Source organism: Colobus angolensis, unplaced genomic scaffold (genome assembly GCF_000951035.1).
Source record: "Colobus angolensis palliatus isolate OR3802 unplaced genomic scaffold, Cang.pa_1.0 Scaffold153, whole genome shotgun sequence".
NCBI classification, from domain to species: Eukaryota; Metazoa; Chordata; class Mammalia; order Primates; family Cercopithecidae; genus Colobus; species Colobus angolensis.
Window position 1 is genome coordinate 4474369 of NW_012114633.1, and position 20932 is coordinate 4495300.

Genomic DNA, 20932 nt, shown 5'->3' on the forward strand with positions numbered 1-20932 from the left:
CTTGCTATAGCAGTAATATGAAATGAACACAACTATCCCCAGATTGAAACCTTCAGGTGTGTGTCTCTAATTTGACAAGCTCAGGTCACATGGCCACTTGCCTACACCCTAACTCAAGAGAGGTTAGAAAAGCAACTGTCTATGGCCTCTAACCTCAACCAAGACTCATTTAACTGTAAATTCCCCGCAGTGAGATAAGGCTTTAGAGGCTTGATAGCAAATAAATAACCAAATAGGCAAACAAGTAATTTTAACTGTAGATGTTCATTAAACTGAGTATTGGGATCAATAACACACAATAAGTTAGAGCTATATATAATGTACTCTCCATGATATATTAAGTTACAAATACAGGAGGCAGAACATTGTGTTCCAGATATCTTTCTTGGTCTAAAATAAAATTCCAAGTATCTAGTTTATTATCATACTATTGATTTGAGTTCTCTCTCTCTCTCTCTCTCTATATATATATATGTTATATATATGTGTGTGTGTATACATATATGTATGTGTGTGTATATATGTAGAGAGACAGAGATACATATACGTATATAGGCAGTATATAGGCAGTACCTCAGGTTCTTGTGGTGAGAACACTTACTCTCTTAGCAATTTTCAAAACTATAAAGCATTGTTATATTATCAAGTATAATATTCAATATTCAAGTGTGGTCACCATGTTTTACAATAGATCTCTTGAACTTATTACTTCCATCTTACAGTAATTATGTATCCATAGATTAAAATCTCCCAAACCCACCCCACCTTCAGCCCTTGGTAACCACCATTCTATTCTACATCAATGAATTCAACTCTTTTAGATTCCACAGAGAAGTGAGATCGTGTGGTACTTGTCAAGTTTTCTTCATATCAGTGTGTTTCACCAGACCCATATTACAATTACTTTCTGATCAACTATCAAACATCTTCCTCCCTTATTATTCCACTTTGGGGACACCTTGATTTAATATGTTACCATTTCCAGGGACTGATCCTTTCAGACAGAATGCCCTCAGCATTCAGTATGATCCACGGGGGTTCCAGTAGATATGATCTAAAAATCAGCAGGATTCCTCACTGAGCGTATCTCTATTCTGAACATATGTTATTTTATATTCTTAAAAGTTATCACATTATTAATCTATAGAGTTAGAATTAAATCTACTTTTTCAAGATTACTGGAGTTCCTTAGTGTATACATGCATTTTTTAAATCTTTGAAAAGTGACAAAAAAACAAGAGAATTTTAATATGATATTTTATTATGGGTGTCTGTAAGGAAAAAAAAAGAACAACCACATACAAGCTTACAAATTTCAACACATCCTCTATGCTAGTGTGACAAAAGCAGCCCCATAATTTGGTTTTTATTGTTGACCTTTACAGGACGAAGGGGAGAATCCTCCGTGGCATGCCAATTAAACTTTCTGACAGGAGACATGTACAGATTATGTGCATTTATGCTCTGAATGCAAGTCAACAATTCTGATCTAGAGTTTAAAAGTGAAAGTACATTAGCACCATAACATGCGTCTTTAAAACCTTCCCAAATATTAGTAATCTTGACCAGCAATGACAAGAAAAAAGAGAAGCACCTTTAAAAGCAGTTGATATCCAAGATTAAAATAATTGTGGCTTTAAAAATATTTCTTTAAATTCTTGCACTACACTCTTCTTTTTAAACCAATCTTCCAGGAGATTAATCAATGAAGTTTATAAGTTTTATCAACTTATAAAATTTTTTCCTCTTCTGGGACTCATAGAATACAATCTGTGTTTCTGATCAGTTGAGGTAGTTAAAATAGGGAGGGCTTTCCTAATTTCATATTTGACCATTTCAGAAAGAAAGGTTATCTTTTACTGGTGAGCATAGTCATTGCTCTGCAGATGGGCTAGGATTCAAAGAATGTAACACAGTGTTGTTATCGTTAAGAGTGTTGAAGTTTATTTATTATAGCACCATTGAGACATTTTGAAATTGGAATTGGTAAAAAAATAAAACAAAAAGCATTTGAATTGTACTTTGGTGGAACAGCAAAAAAAAAAAAAAAAAAAAAGGAAGTATCAGTTTTCTTTGTCAAATTATACTCTTTCCAAACATTTTGGAAATAAATAACTGGAATTTTGTTGGTCACTTGTACTGGTTGACAAGATTAGAACAAGAGGAACACGTATGGAGTTAAAATTTTTTTGTTGGGATTTCAGATAGAGTTTGGTTTATAAAAAGCAAACAGGGCCAACGTCCACACCAAATTCTTGATCAGAACCACCAATGTCATAGGGTGCAATATCCACAAAAGGTAGTCTCACAGCCTTGCGTGTTCGATATTCAAAGACTGTTTTGCTCCATTCCCCAGTGTGTTTCTGTAAAAAAGGACAAAATGCAAGTGATCATGACATTACAATTACTTAAACAACTCTGACTGATCAAGTTAAAAAACACCTTTTTACTCTAAAGGAGCTTTCATTGTGCCATGTTATTCATATATATGAGACCTGCTCCACTTCAAAGCTGTAATCTTCTTAATTGATAAACAATATTCTTAAACAAATGCTTCGCAGGGATTCTTAGTGAACGCAGTAGGGCAATTGCTATAGTCCAGTGCATCTTCAGGAGGCCTGGTTCCAGCCATTGTTAACAGGTTTATAATTGGTTTATTAAAAAGAGGATAGGTCTCTCACAGTGAACTCTGCCAATATTAGAAGTGAGTTTTCCCTTTGTTCACAAATAACAGTAACAAAGGAGAGATTTGAAGTTAACCTTTAAAATTTTAAAAAGCAGATATTTCAGATTGAGTTAATGTGACGGATATTATTCAAAACATACAGACTATCCCAATTATCTGATAAAGTTTGCATTATGGATTTAAATTTTAAATGCTTTTATTTCAACTGGTTTTCATCTGGAGGCTAAGATCCATTCACTTTTTGTTGCATTTAACACTCCCTGCAATGAATCAGTAGATGCAATGTATGTAATTCATATCAAATGCTATCTTTATTTCATCCTATTAATTTTATTTCTTTTATTCAAAATAATTTGCATGATTAAACTAAAATGCTGACTGCATTATGACTTATGTTGAGAAAAATGTTTCTTACCGTGCAACCATCCTCCAGAACTGTGTAGGTGAATTTGCTATTTCCTTCAGCCTTGAATTCACCTTCATTTGACCCCATCAGCTTCAGGGCCTTCTTTACATTTCCACTGGCCTGATCCATGTACGCAATGCTATTTTTGCAGTGATATGTGATGTTCTGGGAAGCTCGGCTGGAGAGAAGTCGAAGGAATGCCAGCTGCACATCAAGGACATCTTCAGGAAGTTCAGGATTGCCATAGCTAAACTGTAATAGGGAACAAATAAAGCGGATCAAACATTTTAGTTGCAACTGCATGCAAGGGATTCGTGTAGTATGTGTATGCATATTGTAATATGGGCTGTTTATGAATTTTATGTATGAATATTTTATGTGGGAACATATTTTTATTGCATGACAGAGTAAAAAAGGTCTTAAGATGTGAAAGAAAGGTATCTGCATACAAAAATAATTTAATCTAACTGAGCTTTTATTGAAAATAAAGTTATAAAAGTATAGTCACCTGGATACATAAAATCATTTGAGCTCTTCTGGTTATTAATTATTAGGCTGGTGCAAACATAATTGCGTGTTTTGCATCACTTTCAATGGCAAAAACTGCAATTATGTTTGTACCAACCTAATAACTTTGCTTGTGATGAACATATAGGAAGAATACAAAGGATATAGGGATGACTTATTTAAAAAAAGGTATATCCTTTCTTACCTGAAAACCACCATCCATGGACTCTCCAAACCAAACGTGTTTCTTCTCAGCACCAGAATCTGTCCACCAGTGTTTCCGTGGAACATTCAAAGGACTGGCACTTATGCATGTTTCCCCAGTTTCCATATTACAGAATACCTTGATGGCATCCAATTTGCATCCTTGGTTGGGGTCAACCCAATATTCTCCTAAATAGTCACAAAAAAGAAGAATGGGAATTGGTTATAAAATCCAGTAATAAAGTGATTTTGTTTGTTTACCTGTAAAGGCATTCATAATGTTGACTGCTAACGTGACTGCATTTTATGTATAGAATGATAGAGAAACTTTTGGATTGAAATTGCTGAGGTAAAAGAGTTAGCTATGACTATAGAAAGCACTGAAATAAAATGCAACATCTTGGTTTCTAATCTGGATGATACACTAAGCTAATGTGTTTTGATGGCTGTATAATATTTGCAAAAGTCTCTCCTTTTTTTAAAAAAGATGATTATATGTAATCTTGCTTAATAATAGAAGCTGGTTGTCTAACCCAGATTTATTCCAATAGTTCTAAAGCTGAAGTCCCTATGATTGATGCTTGTCTCCTATTTTAAGTAATTTCTAGAAATGACTCCTAGCAAAGGCAGTGTTCCATGTCAAGATATTTGAAAAGTTGAAATAATTTGGCTTTTCAGAAATATTTAACCCAATATATGCAAAACCTTAAACTATTACAATATTCTACTTAATTTTATATAGTATTCTGAAATGTTTCATGTGTTTAATTTGAAAATTTTAATAATTAGATTCATTGCAATAAGTAAATAGTATAATAATCAGATTATAATTGCCTATATCAAATGATATATATTTAATCCTGATAAAAAAAGACATATATTACTTTATGCTCAAAAAACTTATGATTTATACTACAACTTCTATAAAACTGTCTTTATATTTTTCTATATTTGGCATGTCCTGAAGTTATATTATATTTTACATCTGCAAAGTTTACTCTTTTATATGAAGCAGTTTCAATTCAGTTAACTTTCTTGGAGTACTATTTCAGCTTTCCATTGAAAGTGGATGTTTTTTCGTTCTCATTCTAATCTAAACAACTTTCTCTGTAATCCTGTTGCCATGAAGGTGAAAGACTCCCAAACATACCACTCTTGAGTTCAGGATGGCAGAATTTCAGGTCTCTGCAGTTTCTAGCAGGGTTTTTACGAGAACCATCAGGACTAATGAGGCTTTCTATTTGACTGTTAACAGACTTGAGTGAAGTCATAATCTCATCGGTGTTGATTCTGAAATCCATTGGTTCATCTCCATAATATGGGGCAAAACCGCCAGCTTTTTCACCTCCGACCCCAGCAATGGCAGCGGCTCCAACACCCCCACAGCAAGGACCAGGGGCACCAGGAGGTCCAGGAGGGCCTGGTTGCCCTGGGTGGCCTGGGGAGCCCTAGAATGAGTAAAACATGGATCATTGAGGTATGCATGTTTGGGCGCCACTCTAAGAATGCATTGCCAGTTCAAGAAAATGTCTTAAAAATAATTCATTCATTGTGCCATCATAATTATTTTACTAAAGATTTATTTGGGTGCTTTTAGGGTCACGGGATCACTGATATATAATAACTTCAATTCATTATCAAGAAAGGTATTGTTCCACTATGTAAGAATCAGTAGTGTCAGAGCACACGTTTTCTCTATCATTCTTCCTTCTGGATGAATGATGTAAGCAAACGCCTATGAGCTACAATTCTAATACTGACACGACAGAGGGGAGTGTAATTTGTTGGGATAATAGTTTTTATTTCATTTACCCCAAAGGCATGGAATACAAAGTATTAGGAATGATAGTATCATTAACAAAATAGTAACCATGGAAGCTGTTTGAGAAATAAAATGCACTACATAAACGCTGATAATTATGAATGTTGTAATTCTGAGATCTCTAGTGTGATAGCAATGCAGACAGGGCTTGTTTGGTTAATTGGGCAGATGTCATTATTCTGATACCATGGATACCTGATCAAATTTTTAAAAAGATATTTTTTCTCCTGTTATAGTATGGTAGAAACATTTTTAATGTGATGGAGAATGTCTTAAAGTCATGGTTCATTTTCTAAATTGAGTGGTTGCATTGCATCTCACTCACTATTTCAATTTAAAGATAGTGCAGTGGTTCTGAAAACTGGAAGATTATAGAAAATTAAATGCACATACATATAAGTGATGTCTTACCTCAGATCCTCTTTCACCTCTGTTACCTCGAGGCCCTGGTGGTCCAATGGGACCTGGATGTCCACTGGTTCCATCTTTGCCAGGAGGTCCACTGGGTCCAACAGGTCCCTAAGAAAGTATCACGACATCACAATGCCAGAATATCTTTCTGAAGTGCAGACATGTGAAACTAATATCTTTCTGTGCTACTTACTCTGGGGCCTGCAGGTCCTGGACTACCGATTGCACCCTGCTGACCAGCAGGGCCCTGGAAGGAAAGAAGTGTGCATATGAGTGAAGGCCTTAAAAAGCACTGGGAAATTGTACATTTAAGATCAGATCAAGAAATATGGGGATCATGATGAAATATTTTTTCTTTCTTTAATCTTCCCATTGTTTCATACTGATTGTTGTTTCAAATTAGCTCTCAAATCCATTTCTCATCTCTTCTAGTACATATTTTTAGAGATGGAAAGCTTTCTTCTCTTAATCTATAAAATTTGTGTACATTGGAGGAATTTTCCAACAGAATGAATGCACTTACTGGAGAACCTGGGGCACCTGGATTACCAGGGAATCCTCGATGTCCTTTAATGCCATTAGCTCCACGTTCACCTGTTTCACCTTTGTCACCACGTGGGCCTTGAGGACCCTTTAAAAACATATTTTGAATTGAAGTCATATACACACATACATATTGGAAAAATAAAATAGAATTTATAATAATTAAGTCTATTTTATGGCTTTCTATCAGCTAAAAAATCCCCCATCAACAGACACTTCAGATATGAAATAAGATGGCTTTTGTGGTTGCTTTAATTTTGGACTGATAATGGCATAGATCCCTAACAACTGGTGTTTCTATCATTGGCTCCAAAGAACTTTTAGATCCTGAACTGCTTTCCATATCATCATCACTAAAGGAAAGTTTATATTTGTTCTATCTATCATCTATCTATCTATCTATCTATCTATCTATCATCTGTATCTACCGATAGAACAAATGTATGTTTTTTTCCTGAATATGCTGGAAAATAAAATATTTCCTACACTGTAGAATGAGTTAAATAAAAGAACCAAACAAAATAAAACAAAAAAATGAAAAAACTTACAGGAGCACCTCGGGAGCCAGCAGGACCGGGAGCACCAGCAGGGCCGGCAGGGCCCTAAGATGAAAACATTCAATGGAGCAAACATACACGGAATTAGTTTTATGTGTTGACACAATTTTGTTTTCAAAAGTAAATAATTTCATTATAATAGAATTATAGTATGCATGCAATTATTGGAAGTTAATATTGTTTTTGCCTTCAAAGTGCTAAAGCCCTGTTTACAGCTTTATCAGGGGATCTAAACAGAAAAGCTGGGCAAGAGCCCTCTTAATTCGGCCTTGCATTTACCCAGCAAATAGATAGCTGGTCTGATTAATACGATTTCGGGTTTCAGTAATGAATTCTTTATTGACTACTGCCAGGTACTTCTGGTATTTCTTTACTAACACATTTGTCTAAGGAACAACTAGCATTAAAACTGTAAAAGAAATGATAATGGATATTTTGGTTGGCAGATCTGACATTTTATCTTCCACCTACAAATGTCTTTATTGAAGGAAACGGACAAACGAGAGAGATGCTGCTTCTGGGAACTCACACTTTCTCCTCTGTCACCACTCTTTCCAGCTGGACCGACAGGACCAGGTGGGCCTGGATGACCAGGAGTGCCAGGGGCACCAGGAGAGCCGTTTTCACCACGATCACCCTGTGAACAAATTCACAGGTCCAAAATAAACATGATGATCACTTATTTTAATTACGGAAATCTATTGCACGTGCGTTTATTATACCTTGCCACCAGGAGATCCATCTCGGCCTGGAAGACCATCTGATCCAGGGTTTCCCTGATTAAAAAATGAGAAAGGAAATAAAGTTTCTTGAAACCTTCCAAATGCCATTTAATCATGCATTCTCAACAGGGCAATATAATTCTCAAGGGGGTGAAAATGGTTCTTGGGGATAAGAAATCTTAGATATTACAATGGGGGGTAGCCCTTCAAAGGGTCACAATATCCAAGCAGATAGTTAGTATATTCATGGAGGAGAGGTGGCTAGAAAAATAATATCCAAAAAGAGTCTTTACAGACCTCTAATAAATAAAAGTTTAAGAAATAGTGATCTAAACTATTAATGGAAATCTACAGTTTAGTTTGCTTTAATCATTCCACATTGTATACATATATTAAAACATCACATTGTGCCTTATAAATTTATACAATTATGGTTTGTTAATTATAAATAATATTAATTTTAAATTCTTTAAAAATAATAAGACTAATCACACATAACTGCAGAATATTTTCACTCAGAAAACATGTGAATTGTGGTTCTCCCCACTAACTTTTATCCTAATTTAGTTAGAGATAATATTTTCTCCACTAATGATTATTCATTGACTAAATATTAATGAGCAAGAGCTTTTAAGTCTATTCTAAGTTGTAATGAAAGAATTTATTAGAGAGAGAAGAACTTTGCTATGTGGCCATATTTACACTCTTAGACATTAAGGCTCAATTTCACCTTTGCTTAAATAAATTATCCAATTCTATCTGGCTGGTTGAATAAGAACTGCTACTCACATCTCTTCCAGGTTCACCAGCTGTACCAGCCAGACCAGGAAGACCTTGGGGTCCAGGGGGACCACGTTCTCCATTGAGACCATTAGCTCCTGGTTTCCCACTTTCACCCTGTATACAAAGGAATGAAAAATATTTTGTTTAACTTAAGAAATCAATTAAAATGGTGTTATCAGATATCTTTCTTTTCAGGTAAAAATCTTATTTAATTTTTATTGAATTTTAAAATTAAAACTATGCCTGTTATGGGAAAAAGTTTGGGGGAGCAAGCTTGTTGCATTTTCTAACTTGCTCAGTGACTCTGGATGGCAAAGGGCTGAATAGTCACATTGATTATCTAATTCAGAATACCGTACATTCTAATCTGAGATGAATACATAGACATGATTATTATAAGAAAAACATAATAATGAGCCATCATGAAACTAGAGGTTTATGGTGACCCTTAAAATTAGGTTACTTGTCTCTATCTGAAGAATATACACTTACTAGAAATGTCATATCAATTGGATACATTTAAATATTTGACAATAGTACATAACATTTTGTTGAAAGAAGTACTTAAAGTGTTATAATACGAGCCCTAATAAAAATGCAATTTTATTACCCTGTTTACCAAATGAGTGTTTTAGATGCCAAGCACGAGAATGTTATAGGAATATAATACTAGTGAAAGAGAGTCAGGAGTGCAAGATGACTTGAATGGATGGATAACTAGCATCAGTGAAAGACTTTCCTAGGTCTATAAGCTAACACTATTTCCCCCTTCAAAACTGACAGTCAACAAATTGAAAAACATTCACAAGTTTCCTAAAAGAGGTGTTTCAGATGGTAATGTTGTTTTTGTTATGTTAATTTATTTGTGTTTATATTCAAGGTTGGTCTTTGATATGCCCCGTTTTGTGTTCTGGAGCCATTTATTAAAATATATGCTTTTAAAAATCTAAAAATATAAAAAAAAATCTCCTGGCTAATTTACTCCAATGACAGAAAAACTTTTCATCCTTCATATGGTTAAGTGACTTCTGAAGGCTACCAAAGGAAGCAAGAGTGTAGTGGAAAATGACTATACTCACCTTGACACCCTGAGGGCCAGGGCTTCCCCTAGGACCTGGCATGCCTGGTGGTCCTGCAAGACCCCGTGCTCCAGTAATCCCAGCAATTCCAAGTGGGCCTGGAGCTCCCTAATACAGATAATGAAGACTTAGCTCATCTTTATGTGACAATCTTTTTCTCTAACCAATTTGTGATAAAAACCAAAATAGTACAATCAACTTACAAAAATGAAGTTACTTACTGGGGGCCCCTGGGCACCAGGTGATCCCTTCTCTCCTGGTTGGCCAGCATCACCTTTTGGTCCAGACACTCCAGGGCTGCCAGGAGCACCTGTGTTACCCGCAGGACCTGGGGGACCATCCTTGCCTGGAGAACCGCCGGGACCTGGGGGTCCTGGGTTACCCTACAAAGAATTGTTTGAAATTTGAATATTTGTAATAAAAAAGTGCATTTTTTTCTTTCCTTTCTTACTTCAAATAATTTTATTTGAGACTTTCTAGAGAAATAAGTAGCAATGTGTAAGTTTCTCATCCTATACATATATGAATGCTCTTTCTGAAGTGTATGATGAGAAAATACTTTAACAATTACTTACATTATTACCAGGAGGACCAGGAAGACCACGAGCACCAGGGAAACCAGCAGCACCCTGTGAAATGGTAATATATTTTTGAATTTCAAAAGTAGAACAAACAAAAAGTATAATGTGTGGTATGAGATACATTGTACCTGAAAGTCATTTATGGTTTGCTTTTTCCCCTTGGAATTTACACATTACTCATGTATGAATGAGAGATTACATTTTTTACATTCTCTTTATGGATCTAGTGTCTCAAGTGCAGCTTTTATACAGGTTGATATGAATACTTTTCAATAATAGTTAAGAGGATCAATACTTACGGGTCCACCAGGACTGCCACGTTCACCTTTGACACCTTGAGGACCAGGAGGACCCTATATGAAATGGAAGGAAGGTATGTAAGAATAGTGCCAAAATCAAAATTTGGGAAAAGCATTAAGCCTTTGAAAACCAGGAACTCTATGAAGAGGTTAAAATAACTTTTAGACTGCTGGTGCTGAGATTGATACTTCAACTATATTCATATAAAGATTATACTCTTGCCACTATGACATATTATCTCAGTATAAAATATTAAATTACTGATAAACCTTCATGTTTTTCCATTAGAACACTTAGCACTTAGAGAGGGGGGAGAGGGAGAGAGAGAGGGAGAGATAGATAGATTAATAGATAGATAGATGATAGATAGAGAAAGAGGAGAGAACTTACAGCAGGTCCAGAACCTCCAGGGGGTCCTGCAACTCCAGGAGGGCCTCCTTCACCTTTCTCACCCGGAGCCCCTCTTTCTCCTTTACCACCAGGCTCACCATTCTGTCCCTACATGGAACAACAACAATCTCTCAGCTGACACTCTTTATGATATACTTGGATTATTATTATTTCTCTTCAGAATATAGAATTCTTCAGATGTAAGGAGTTGAAATAAAATTTAAAAACAAGGCTCTCTGAAGACATGACAAAACAAAGCCAATCAGAATATTTTCATGATCAAAGAACATGACCAAGAAAGCATAAACTGTACATTATTTGCCATTAGGGATGGAGGAAGTCTCTCTAAGGATTAAACATTTGAAAATCACCACCAGTAAATTTCTTTGAGAAAGACTGGGTTTAAGAGAAAATTTTAATTAGTACCATCTTATAATGGAAGAACTTACAAAAATTCAGAATGCATTTAAATCTATGGTGCTGCTTTAGTTCATCACCTAGTCATAAAGGCAGGACAGGTGTTTTTATTTCCATCTTTTAAAGAGCAACAATATGGGTAAAGTAAAACAAAATAGGGGTACAATAATCCTATAGGGAATGAGCAGCTAAAATGAGACTAGAACCCAAACTTGACTATACTTCTGTAATTTTTCGGCATGATAGAGATCCTGGGCTATGGAACATGTCTGTGTAAATATTCACACTTACAGGAGCACCAGGGAAGCCAGCAGGTCCTGGAGGGCCAGGTTCACCTCTCTCACCCTGAAGAGAAAAATATCCTCCTTAGTCACAGTGAAGATATCCCACGGGAAGTGTGTGTCATCTCCTTTAGGCAGGAAATGTCATCTTATCATCTTATCTTTTCTTTCCTTTAAGCAGGAAATGTGCAGAGTAGCCAGCAAACTTCTGAAGACTTTGCCACTTCTCAATAAAATTAGGAGTAGAAAATACCAGAACCATTGATTCCTTCTGTCTCCCACTGTGATATTATTTGCAAGAAAAATAGTTTGAGAATTTTAAAGTATTTAACACATTTATTTATTTATTTATGTATTTCAATATATGGTAGAGCCTTAACTGAAAAATTAACTAAATGATTTATTTTTTCAAAACATTTGCTAAATATCTTTCCAGTGTCTTAAATCCTAAAGGTCAAGAATTTTAAATTCAGAAGGAGTCTCAGGCAAAGATTCTATAGGCTTAAGAAATACCGAATTACAAACATATACTACTTGTGCAATTCATGTATTTTTTCCGAAGTTATTTTGGAAAGAAATCCTGATTTAAAATGGTCTCTTGTGAATGTTAGATTTAAGAAATTTAACATTCCCTTGCATGCTATATGGTTCCTGAAGATAGTGTCTCCAAATTGAGGCTCAGGGAACTGGGGGCAGAATTGCTAAAAAGGGAAGCATAAGTAGCTGCTGTCTGTGTGGGGTTAAAAAGTATGTTGCGAATGTCTTTAACACTTACAGGGCCACCACGAGGTCCAGCTATACCTGGAAGTCCAGGGGCACCACCTTCACCCTGGAAAAACAGAAACCATGTCACTGTCTTGCATCCAAAAGACAGAGACATTTTCTTTTCATTTCCAGATAGTATTAAGTGTTACCTTATCTCCAGGCTGGCCAGCTGGGCCAGGAGGACCAATAGGACCAGTAGGACCCTAGAGGAAATAAAACTATTTTTTAATTTTGAAGATGCAAATATCATTTTCTGCATTAATCAAACAGAAAGTATATAGACATAGATACTTAATAAACTAGATAACATACTTTTTAAATTTTTTATGGCTTGAATGCTGTGCTTTTTACTCAATGTGTAAATACTGCAGAGCTCAGTAAACACAAGACTCTTTGGGGATAACTCTGGGAGAAAATAGGATTCAGCAGTGGTTTATTGATTCATTTATCTTTATCTCCATTGTAGAAGATGAATAGGATGTCATGTAAGATCTTACAGTAATGTCTTTTTAAATTAAAGTACATTTCTGTATTAAATTGCTTGATAATTTAAATGTTTTCTCAAAGTATCATTGTACATATTAAATTTTTCAACTTGAAATTTTCAAATAGTTGTTTTACCTATATTACAAAAGTGAAGTATTGAGCACTTTTTTTTACTTGAATGATGGCTTGTCTACTTAATCTGTCAAAAGTGAAGCATTTATGAATTTCTCTAAGGCAAGTATTATATAAATGTATTAAATGACTTACTTATAATCATATTTAGAAGATGTTTTCTGTTTTGTTTCTGACTTTTAGTTTGAATTATAGATTCACAGAATGTTGTGAAGGAATATACCAGAAATTCTGTGCACCTTTCTGCCAGCCTCCCCTAATGTTAACATCTTACACAACTATAGTATAATATCAAAACTAGGAAATTGACATTGATACCATCCATAGAGCTTGTTCAGATTTCACCAGCGATACATGCACTCATTTATGTGTGTGTGTATGTAGCTCTATAGAATTTTATCCCATTTGTAGATATGCCTGACTACCACCACAATCAAGATACTCAAATGTGCAATCACCATAAGACTCCCTGTGTCATGCTTCCATAGCCACATCCATCTCTCTCTTTCTCATTCCTAACTCCTAGCAGCCACTAATCTGTTCTACATCTCTAAAAGGATGTTATTTTGCAAATATTATAGGAATGGAATCATGCAATATGTATCCCTTGGAGACTGAATTTTCTTCACTGAGTATGTTGTCCTTGAGGTTTTTGTAATTTGCTGTGTGTACAGCATCAATTGTTCATGCCTTTTTGTTGCTAAATACTATTCCATAGTGAGAATGCACCAAAGGATTACAATTTTTGAATATAAAGTCTATTAATTAGGAGTACTTGCTATATTGAATTGTGATGACTTTTAGTTTCTTAATGAGCAGCATTGATTATCTTAAATTTCAGTGATTATCTCAGATCTTAGTGACTCACAAATGCTAGTTTGTGACCTTTATCATACTTTTGAGGTTTTTTCATTCTTTGGTCACTGTAGACCTATCAAGTAGCCATAGATATAGACCAGGAATTTAATTATAAATCAAGTCATTTGGGTCTTTTTGATGCTCAAAAGGTGGTAAACTATGTAATTTATCTTGAGTAGTTTTTGGAAAAAATAAAAGTTGAAGTGCAGGACTGTCCCATATGACATATAGGTAAGGCCTGCTTCTCCTCACTGGGAATACTTACCCTTGGACCATCTTTCCCTGGGACACCATCAGCACCTGGACCGCCTGGTTCACCCTGTCAAATAAAAGCCAATGTCATCAGATTCAAAGTATCTTCAGTGAAAATTGGCCAAGAAGAGGAGTAACCCTCAGGATTTGTTGGGATATATATTGGGTGTTCTAATTCATTGTGGCTCTAGGAATCCATCTTAAATTTCACTTACTATAAAATGATAACATTAATTTTGAAAATACAGTTGATTACTTTCCAGGAGTGTTGCTTTTTTTTTTTTCCAAAACCTGCAATGACTGATTTATGAAACAATTAAGAGAAAACAAGTCAATACCTTGTCACCCTTTGGACCAGGACTTCCAGGGCCTCCTCTTTCTCCGGGCATTCCTTGCAGACCAGGAGTACCAGCAGCACCAGGTGGCCCAGGAGGACCAGCAGCACCCTGAAAATAAGTGAGAAATAATAAATGATCAGAAGGAAATCAAATGTACTTTTTAAACCTAGGTGAATGGAATTCTGTGGAGTCACCTTTCCTCCTTCGGGACCAGGGGGACCAGCTCCACCTCTAAGTCCTGGGGCCCCTGCCAATCCAGGAGGTCCACGTTCACCAGGGGCACCAGCATCACCCTGTGATAAAAATATGTAAATAACCATATTAGACAACCCAAAGCTAAAAACAAAACACCTTAACTTGCATCATTTTGAATCAGGCCACTAGGTTATCATATTGTGAACAACCTGGAAATTTGTATCCTTATAAATAGTTGAACAGCTGGGTGGGAACTGGAAGCTTAAGAGAGTGTCCAGAAGAAAACTTGGATACTTAGTCTGCTTAAGTGTGAGCTGTCATTGAAATACTTACTATTTTATTTATAAGGGCAATATTTTAAAGTTCTTTTACCAAAACAGTTTTCCTACATAGAATCAACATATTGGCAATATTTTTCTATTTGAAATTTTAAGCTCATATTTGATTCTGTAGTGATTATGAATGTCAGAGAATTGGACCTTCCAGATGAAAGCAAATTTAATGTACTGAAAATGTCTTGAGTTTCTCTAAGTGTACTTACCAAACCTTTGCAATGATACTCTTTTAAAGAAAGTGTATTTTCACTTGATATACTAAAAATATACTACTAATCAATTGCTCTATAACATGCTGAAGAAGGTAGAGAATGAATTGAAATACTACCTTGCCTCCTGGAGCTCCAGGTGAACCGGCATCACCCTTTGGACCCTGGGAGATTTGCATTATATGATTAGGTCGATATCAGAATGCGTTTTATGTAAATATAAGCAAAATACACATTTGTCATGTTGGCATACTGTATAATTTTTCTAATCTTGAAATTATGAACTCTCTATCTTATGATAAAATTCAAACTCTATATAATAGTTATCTTTTAAATAATTTGTCTTTGTTTTGATAATATTTCAAAACTAAATGTTAGATCTCAAATATCATGACATAAGAAAATTAAAAAGTTAATCGTTGACAAACAATTATTATATATTCTTTTTGTTTCTGAGTTTTGAAAAATAAAACATAACTTACTGGTTCCCCAGGTTTTCCATTTTCTCCTGGAGGACCACCTGTACCAGGCAAGCCCTAGAAAGAATCATAGTTGTATCAGGTAATTACCTCAAACATGGCTTATAGAAAAGCTTCTCACATGTACACGTTTCTGCAAGATATTTGAAAAAAGTTTCAGTGGTCTTTTAGGGGTAGAAATATTGTGCCACTCAAAATCCAGTGACACATATGTGATAATCATATCTTACAAATCCATGTTCATCTCTCTTTGTTCTTTCAATTGCTACACATACAAATTTATTGGCAAGCATGGTAGGACAGACTTGGCTATATGGATTTATATTATAATAAAAATAAGTGTAAGCAAATAGAATTATTTGAGTGTCATTAATTCTTTTAAATAACTTATTAATGTGCTCTGGAATGGACATGGAAGATATGCCTATCTATTAACATTGCCTGACATTTTATTTCCAGATGAAAGAGACTCACAAGTTAAGCTTCAGATAAATTATAATCTGTTAGGGACACAAAAATTTGATGGTCAGATATGCCATGACATTTAAATAACAAGTTCTTACTTGTAATCCCTGTGGACCAGGGGGTCCTGTGTCTCCTTTGTCACCACCAGGCCCCTAGAAAAGTATAATGATACACTCTGTTATAAACATCCTTTTATATTTAGTCTACAGTATCCATTTCAACAGGCCTGTTGCTTAATTATGAAAGTAGTGATGTGAAGAAAGGGGAGGACCTGCACCCAAAGCACACATGTACACTCTAAACTCAGTGCTAACATCTAGCTAGATAACTAGGTCAGCAAGTTGCATCATTGCTTTGGTAAACTATAATAACATAGTGTCAGAGGTTATGTAATTTTTGAAGCATTCTTCCTGCCCCACCTCCACCCTGTTTTCATCTCCAATTTTATGTGAGTGAACTTACAGTAGGCCCTGGGGGTCCCTGAGGTCCAGTTTCACCATTCTTTCCAGGAGGACCCTAAAAACAAGAACAGTTAGGGAAGTAGAAATAATACATATTACAGAGAGAAGTCACAAGGTTGGAGATGAATGCATCTATTAGAAGGCTAGAAATAAATTGTTGAAAGCTACATACCTGAGGGCCAGGTCCTCCAGGGCCACCTCGTTCTCCATTCTTACCAGGAGCACCCTAAAGAAGAAGTGGTCAGTATTTACTAATTCTCAAAGGGCAATAACTAATCATATTATTGTCTCATATATATATATACATATTTTTGAGATGGAGTCTTGCTCTGTCGCCCAGGCTGGAGTGCAGTGGTGCAATCTTGGCTCACTGTAGCCTCTGCCCCCCGGGTTCCAGCGATTCTCTTGCCTTAGCCTCCTGGGTAGCTGGGATTACAGGCATATGCCACCATGCCTGGCTAATTTTTGTATTTTTAGTGGAGACTAAAACAGCCTCACCATGTTGACGAGGCTGGTCTTGAACTCCTGACCTCAGGTGATCTGCCTGCCTCAGCCTCCCAAAGTGCTGGGATTACAGGCGTGAGTCAGTGCACCCGGCCTGTCTCATATGTTTTATCTGCCTGCTCCATACACACACATACAACCATAACCAATTATATATTTAGCTCCCTTCCTACATGCAATTTGATTTTCCTATACTCCTCCATGCTTTGAAGAGGAGACTGAGTTTTGACCACTTCTATACTCCATATGGAAAATAAAAACCTTCCAGTCAAGTATTTATTGAAGAAATTAATGAAGGAACTCACATCATTTCCTTTAGGACCGGGGAAACCCATGACACCGGGCTGACCTCGGGGACCAGATGGCCCAGGAGGACCTGGTCGACCGCTTTCTCCTTGACTTCCCTAATAAGAAAAAATTACATTAATAAAGGTTTGATAAAGATAAGATTAAAACATACTCTATATATAGTATGTGTGGGTGTGTGTATATACACACACACACACACACACAATCAAGGATAGGCCAACATATACATTCCATTTTAACTGGCCTTTTAAAACGAGATTTTAAAATGTACATACGGGAGGCCCTGGTTTCCCATCACTTCCTGGTCCTCCTGGACTTCCGGGCATGCCCTGAAGCAAAGAAGTCAGTTGTTAGGTGATTTTAAATGAAATAATAAAAAATTACAACATATACTATTTGTACAATTCTGATATTTTCACTTACATGTGAAGCCTCAGATTTGCACATCTTTTTTCCTGTCTATAAAGTATCTAAGGCAAGTGTTCTATGTTTTCTTCTCCTTGAACTATCATGGCTTAAGTTTACTTAAAAGAATTTTGTTTTGTTTGGGGCCCTACAAAATATGTAATCTGATTGATTTCAGTTGCTTTTGATCTGTCTTCATTTGTCTTGCCTTTCTTCTGTCTAAATTAAAGTGTCATTCAAACAAATGTTTCTCTGTACCCTCATTCCTGGACCTCCAGGGACACCATCTCTGCCAGGTTCTCCAGCCGCTCCTCTGGGCCCTGCAGGGCCTGGAGCACCACGCTCTCCAGCGGGACCCTAAGTAGTGAAAGAAATAAAAAAAAAAAAAATAGCCTTCACTAACCTAGATATCAACAATATTTTGGTTACAAATAGAGAACATCATTTGAACTTTTAAAAAAGGTTCGCATGTTGCTGAAAAATTTATATGTCAAATCAGTTATCTTAGCTTGGATTGCCGTATTGAAAAAATTTTGAAGCAAATGTGTGAATGTCACATGCTTAAAACAACAGTATTTAGTATGCTTAAAAATATATTTATGTGCATCTAAAATCAAATATCTTAATGATATGAAATCATATTTGCATTTCACTTTAGAGTTTTCAAAGACTTTTCAGGCATTTTAGTTCATTGTACTCTTGCAATGATGCTCAGATAAATGATTTCCAATTAACAGATAAGTAAAGGATTAACACAGAGGGTAAGTAAGTGGCTTTAGTTACAAAGCCAAGAAAGTGGCTGAACAGAGGATGCATTACATTAGGAATTTTTTTAACTCCAGTATATGTTTTTCAGATATTTAGGTTTTCATGAATGGGAAATTATATGGAAGAACTACCTATTTGTGGTGCTAGCATTTAGGAACATAGAAACTAAAGTTATGTACCTTTTCTCCTGGGATGCCGTTTGGTCCAGCAGGTCCTCGGAACCCAGGGGCACCCTGAAAATAATGAAAGACAAATATTTCAGTCCAAAGGATTACAATTCTTTTTCATAATTCTTGAGTGGCAAACATTTTTATGTCATAAAGTGCTTTAAACAATATTTTTCACTGAACATTCAACTTAAGAAAAATTGGCTGTCTTACCCTGAAGGTAGTTTTATTTAGATGACAGTGATGCTGTTTTTCTTTTAGATGTCCCAAGGAAAACGTACCCTTTCTCCTGCAGCTCCTGGAAGCCCATTCGCGCCAGGTTCTCCAGGTGATCCATCCTTGCCATCTTCCCCTTTAGCTCCTGGAACACCTGGAATACCAGCCTCGCCCTGAAAATAAAAAAAGATGGTAAAATAAGAAATTATGACTGAATTTAGTTCGAAGTTTTTATCTGTTTACTTTCTAATTAGGTTGCATTTTTTCAAGAAATAACCAGATCTGTTGCAGTAATACTTACGCGTTCACCACGTGGTCCTGGCTCTCCTTTGGCACCATTCTTACCAGGCTCACCCTAAAGTAAAACAGAGTCTTGGTTGAAAAACAGGAAGTATTTGACTAACAAAATCATCACCAGCAACACATAATTCAGTTATAAGACAAGAGTGAAGTCAATATAAATTCAACTGAACAGGAGCAAAATTTTGCTATTAATTTTTGTTGATGGAATTAAACTATACCTTTCAGTCAACAGAGAAAAATCAAGGCAACTTACTGCACCACCTCGCAGTCCAGGAGCACCATTAGCACCGGGTGGTCCTGGAGGACCGCGGGCTCCCATCAGTCCAGGAGCTCCAGGAATGCCAGCGGGACCCTAAAAACAAACCAAAGACACTACATTAGCCAAACTTGAACGTTCTTTTATGAATATCTCAGTCAAATATCACAAATCTATTGTCATGCAAAATGCAAAAGAAGCCAGTAATGTGTGGATGAGATAAGGGTGAGGAGTGGGGACAGCTTACCATTTCGCCTTTACCACCAGGACTACCACTACTCCCAGGAGGGCCCTAAGTATACAAAAAACAGTTAATGTATTAATAGTAATGCAAATAGTTTGTATATATTTGAAGTTGTTTGTGTGAAAATTAATGTATTGATGAGTGTTATGCTTTGTAGAGATTAAGTGAATCCTCCAACTATAACACAACATATGAAATGTAGTCAAAAGATTCATCATTATCTAAATAGATTAGAGATAATATGTACTTGGTATAAATTATTAAATGATACATAAATAGAAGAGATTTTGAATTTGGTTCTCTGAATTTTTATGATTGTGATTAGCGTGGGGCACATTCTTAAAAGCATCAGAAAACTATTCTATCTTCTTTTATATAAACATAAAAAATCGTGAATTCTGGAATAGTGCAACAGTCAAAAACTATCATTTTTACTACTAATCAAATCAGCATGTGTCGCAGGAGGATCATTTTAGAGCACTAAGCAACAACTTTTTCAAAGTAATTTTCACTGATAGCCATACTGAAGCACATGCTTTCATGGAGTAACTGTAGCAGCACTCTCCCTCTCAACCATGATACTTACAGGAGGACCTTGAGCACCAGCATGTCCCTGAGGTCCAGGTTCTCCTCTTTGTCCGGGGGCACCATTTGAACCAGGAGACCCTGCAGGTCCAACTTCACCCTAATGGTAAAACCTTATGTAGTGAGTTCCTCTCACCACTTCTACTCACTTAGCCACTTCACTCTTCAATCCTGTTTAAACACATCTCCCAAAGGTTGGAATAGTAGGACTCTATACTGCAGGTAAAGCAAGGAATCTATCGTCATACAGGCAGAGAAAAATGTAACTATGTGTGTGATTGTGTTATCAGCTTCCTGAAAAGAGTCTGGGGAAAAAAAGAAGGCATCAGAAGAAATATCAATAGTTCAATGCTAGGGACTACACTTCTTTTAGAATCAAGAATAGGGCTTTAAAGACATATACAGATAAAAGCTATCCATTTGACTGATTTAAAAAATCAGTTGCAAGAAACAATCTAGTGGTTTTCTCTTGTCTCCAAGATATTTTTATACCTTCCTGTAGAAACTCATA

General features: G+C 36.0%; 1 protein-coding gene across 1 annotated transcript in view; it reads right to left on the reverse strand.

The window, feature by feature from the left end:
• Window positions 1–1240: 1240 nt before the first annotated feature.
• The window catches only part of COL3A1 (collagen, type III, alpha 1), a 38133-nt gene continuing 18441 nt past the window's right edge, over window positions 1241–20932 (reverse strand). The window contains exons 16-51 of the mRNA XM_011936476.1: window positions 20423–20521; window positions 19840–19884; window positions 19590–19688; window positions 19335–19388; window positions 19099–19206; window positions 18830–18883; window positions 18141–18239; window positions 17753–17806; window positions 17474–17572; window positions 16837–16890; window positions 16666–16719; window positions 16302–16355; window positions 15742–15795; window positions 15379–15423; window positions 14715–14813; window positions 14521–14628; window positions 14196–14249; window positions 12604–12657; window positions 12465–12518; window positions 11700–11753; window positions 10992–11099; window positions 10601–10654; window positions 10296–10349; window positions 9942–10103; window positions 9721–9828; window positions 8648–8755; window positions 7859–7912; window positions 7666–7773; window positions 7128–7181; window positions 6560–6667; window positions 6230–6283; window positions 6037–6144; window positions 4954–5251; window positions 3805–3992; window positions 3102–3344; window positions 1241–2363 (exon numbers count right to left, since the gene is read on the reverse strand). Coding sequence (XP_011791866.1) covers window positions 2217–2363; window positions 3102–3344; window positions 3805–3992; window positions 4954–5251; window positions 6037–6144; window positions 6230–6283; window positions 6560–6667; window positions 7128–7181; window positions 7666–7773; window positions 7859–7912; window positions 8648–8755; window positions 9721–9828; window positions 9942–10103; window positions 10296–10349; window positions 10601–10654; window positions 10992–11099; window positions 11700–11753; window positions 12465–12518; window positions 12604–12657; window positions 14196–14249; window positions 14521–14628; window positions 14715–14813; window positions 15379–15423; window positions 15742–15795; window positions 16302–16355; window positions 16666–16719; window positions 16837–16890; window positions 17474–17572; window positions 17753–17806; window positions 18141–18239; window positions 18830–18883; window positions 19099–19206; window positions 19335–19388; window positions 19590–19688; window positions 19840–19884; window positions 20423–20521 — 3351 coding nt within the window. The 3' untranslated portion in view covers window positions 1241–2216. The remainder of the gene's footprint in view (window positions 2364–3101; window positions 3345–3804; window positions 3993–4953; window positions 5252–6036; window positions 6145–6229; window positions 6284–6559; window positions 6668–7127; window positions 7182–7665; window positions 7774–7858; window positions 7913–8647; window positions 8756–9720; window positions 9829–9941; window positions 10104–10295; window positions 10350–10600; window positions 10655–10991; window positions 11100–11699; window positions 11754–12464; window positions 12519–12603; window positions 12658–14195; window positions 14250–14520; window positions 14629–14714; window positions 14814–15378; window positions 15424–15741; window positions 15796–16301; window positions 16356–16665; window positions 16720–16836; window positions 16891–17473; window positions 17573–17752; window positions 17807–18140; window positions 18240–18829; window positions 18884–19098; window positions 19207–19334; window positions 19389–19589; window positions 19689–19839; window positions 19885–20422; window positions 20522–20932) is intronic.